General features: G+C 33.8%; 1 protein-coding gene across 1 annotated transcript; it reads right to left on the bottom strand.

Moving 5' to 3' along the window:
• Nucleotides 1–236: 236 nt before the first annotated feature.
• On the bottom strand, nucleotides 237–1,417 carry LOC120151054. Its single transcript, XM_039163603.1, has 3 exons — nucleotides 1,163–1,417; nucleotides 617–1,006; nucleotides 237–484 (listed from the first exon to the last, which is right to left on the bottom strand). The coding sequence occupies exons 1-3, from the start codon at nucleotides 1,382–1,384 to the stop codon at nucleotides 290–292; spliced, it is 807 nt and encodes a 268-aa protein (XP_039019534.1). The 5' UTR covers nucleotides 1,385–1,417; the 3' UTR covers nucleotides 237–289.
• Nucleotides 1,418–2,886: the final 1,469 nt, after the last annotated feature.

Genomic DNA, 2,886 nt, shown 5'->3' with positions numbered 1-2,886 from the left:
TTCTTGAATACAATGTTCAATTGTGCGAGACTTATTTTGATTGATGAACTCAATATAAATGAAGTAAAGGGATACATGGTCATATTTTGAAATTATTATTATTACTAATTAACATTATTACAAAGTAAAAAAGAAAAAGTAAACACATTATTCAGAAGCAAGAACCAGTGGTAATCATTTATTGTTGGCTATCAGATTTATTTAAAGTATAAAATAGTAGTTTATAGCGTAAACAAATACTGTTTTATTTAGTTTCGACAGCCGAAATGAGTGATTAAGCAAAGGTAGCTTAATTTGGAAGTGGAAAAGAGGAGATCGTGGCATTTAAGGATTGAGCATCACCACTTGATTTAATATCTACTTCTGAATTGTATCCCCAACTATAGCTCGTGATGTACGAATCATCGGCATGGTCTGGTTGAATGTTTTGCCAGATTTCTTCCCAAATAACAGTGGTACCCGATGGAAGGATAGAGGTAGTGACCTATCATTCATAAATGAGCTAGTTATTATATATGCTACATACTAAAAACAAAACAATGTATAGATTTAAGGTCATTACTAACTGAATACGGGAATTAATAATATACGTAAGAAGTAAGATAATAATATTTACTTGATTATTAGCGGTCCAAACAACGACCCACGTGGCTATCTTTCCGATAGCATACACAACAGATCCATAAGCATTGATTGATGTATCCTGCTCGAATACAACGGGTGGTGCATCGCTCTTAATCACGCCAGGAGCGCCTTCATAGGTCGACGAAACCAACATTAAAGTGTCGCCACAAACATTTTCGAGCTTGATGGTTGTGGGTATAGGAGCAGACGAGAGTGTGGCCCTTAAGATTTGAGCATCACCATTTGAACTTATATCTACTACCGAGTTGTATACCCAACCGGAGGCCGTGGAATTCGAATCCTCGGTGTGATCGCGTTGAATGGTGTCCCAGATATCTTTCCAAATAGCAGGGGTACCAGCACGAAGGATCTTGGTAGCCACCTATCATTGATAAATGAGTTGATTATTATATACACTACAAAATGAAAATAAAACAAGGTTTAGGTTTAAGGTAATTACCAACTTAACAAGAAATCAGTTATATGTTTTATTATGAGAAATAATAATATTCATAAGAAATAAGATAATAATATTTACTTGATTATTAGCGGTCCAAACAACGATCCACATAGCTGTATTTTCGATAGCATACATAACAGATCCGAAAGTATCGACCGATGTATTCTGGGGGAATTCAGAGGGTGGGTCACCGCTCTTAATGACGTTAGGAGCACCTTCATAGGTCGACGCAACCAACGTCGCAGTGTAGCCAGAAACATTTGAAAGCAGGGCGGTTGTGGGTGTAGAAGGAGCAGCCATTTGTTGTTAGCTCTCAACTAAATTTACTCTATGTATTTGATTTGCTTGTGTTGGGTTACATAGCTGGTTGCTTACACATTTATATACACATTCATGGGGAAAACAATAAAATATACCATGTCATTTTTATTTAATTGGCATCTTGAATCCAAATAACGAATCACATGTCAATTAAAAATTATAAGATGACATTAATGCCCCATTAACTATAAACCTTTTGTCCTTTTTACCTTCCTTTTATTTAAAGCATAATAAATTATATAGCATGATGAATTCATACTAACATTAAATAAAATATGTAAGTCTATGGTACCTCTAGTAAATGGTAAAATGACATTAATACCCTTTTATCTATCAAACATTTGTCCTTTTCAATGTTATTGCACCAAAGTGATCTGATCGTAGGGTGGATCTCCTATTATTAAAACATACAATTATTTTTTTGCTCGGCAATAGTTAATTTTGAGTTCCGCCACTAGTTATAAGGACTCAATTAAAAGAAAATCAAATTTTGAGAACTTAGCTAAAGTAAATTCTAATAATCAAAAGACCCATTTAAACAAAAATAAAATTGTGATGCTTTAATTGAAAGGTTTTGTGAAGTAAAGTGCTTTATTGAACACTCATGATAGTTGAAAGTTCAATTTGCGAACCTTGAGATTATGATGTTGAGTTGAACAGATAAAGTGTTTCTGCTTGAGGAAATCACCGAACTTGTACCAAAACAACTTTCAGTGGCATAATTAATGCACCAAAATTTTTGGTCGAATTTGGACAATAGTTAAATCTCTTTTTTAGTTATTATAATTTAGGGTATTTATAAATTACTCCTTAAGCTTCAACTATAAATACTCTAACTCATTTATCTTCAAAACCATTCCAAAGCATTCTAGCTTTCTTCCCATACTAGAGAGAATTTATAGAGTTTCTTGAGAGTTGTTTTCTCCTTTTTATCAAGAGAGAATTATCATTGTTTTCTCTTTGGTAGATCGAGAGAGGTTGTAATTCCTATTTTCTCATAGTGAAATTCTTCTACCGTTGCCCATGGTTTTTATCCTATATTATTTAGGGGTTTTCCACGTAAATTTGGTGTCTCTTTTTATCGTCATTTTTATTTTCTCAAATTATCAGTTTCAATTTTTCTCTATCCGATAGCCGTCTTTCGCAACAATTGGTATCCGAGCCAGATTTGAGTGTGTAATATCTGCTTATTGTCTTTGTGGTTGCCACCAAAAGGTGGATCCTCCAACATAAGAAAGTAAGAAGGTATTACACATTCTTTGAAGGTTCCAGAGAACTATTCACAATAGTGAAATAGTGGGAACTATCTAGAAGCTATGGCAACGAAATTTAATATTGAAAAGTTCAATGGGAGAAATTTCTCATTGTGGAAATTGAAGATGAATATCATCCTGAGGAAAGACAGTTGTCTAGTAGCTATCAGTGAAAAGCCGGTAGATTTCATAGATGACAACAAATGGATTGAAATAGACAGAAATGAT

Source organism: Hibiscus syriacus, unplaced genomic scaffold (genome assembly GCF_006381635.1).
Source record: "Hibiscus syriacus cultivar Baekdansim isolate YM2019G1 unplaced genomic scaffold, ASM638163v2 tig00111027_pilon, whole genome shotgun sequence".
In the NCBI taxonomy this organism is placed as follows: Eukaryota; Viridiplantae; Streptophyta; class Magnoliopsida; order Malvales; family Malvaceae; genus Hibiscus; species Hibiscus syriacus.
The sequence above is the reverse complement of the archived record's forward strand: the minus strand, read 5'-3'. Positions and strand labels throughout refer to the sequence as shown.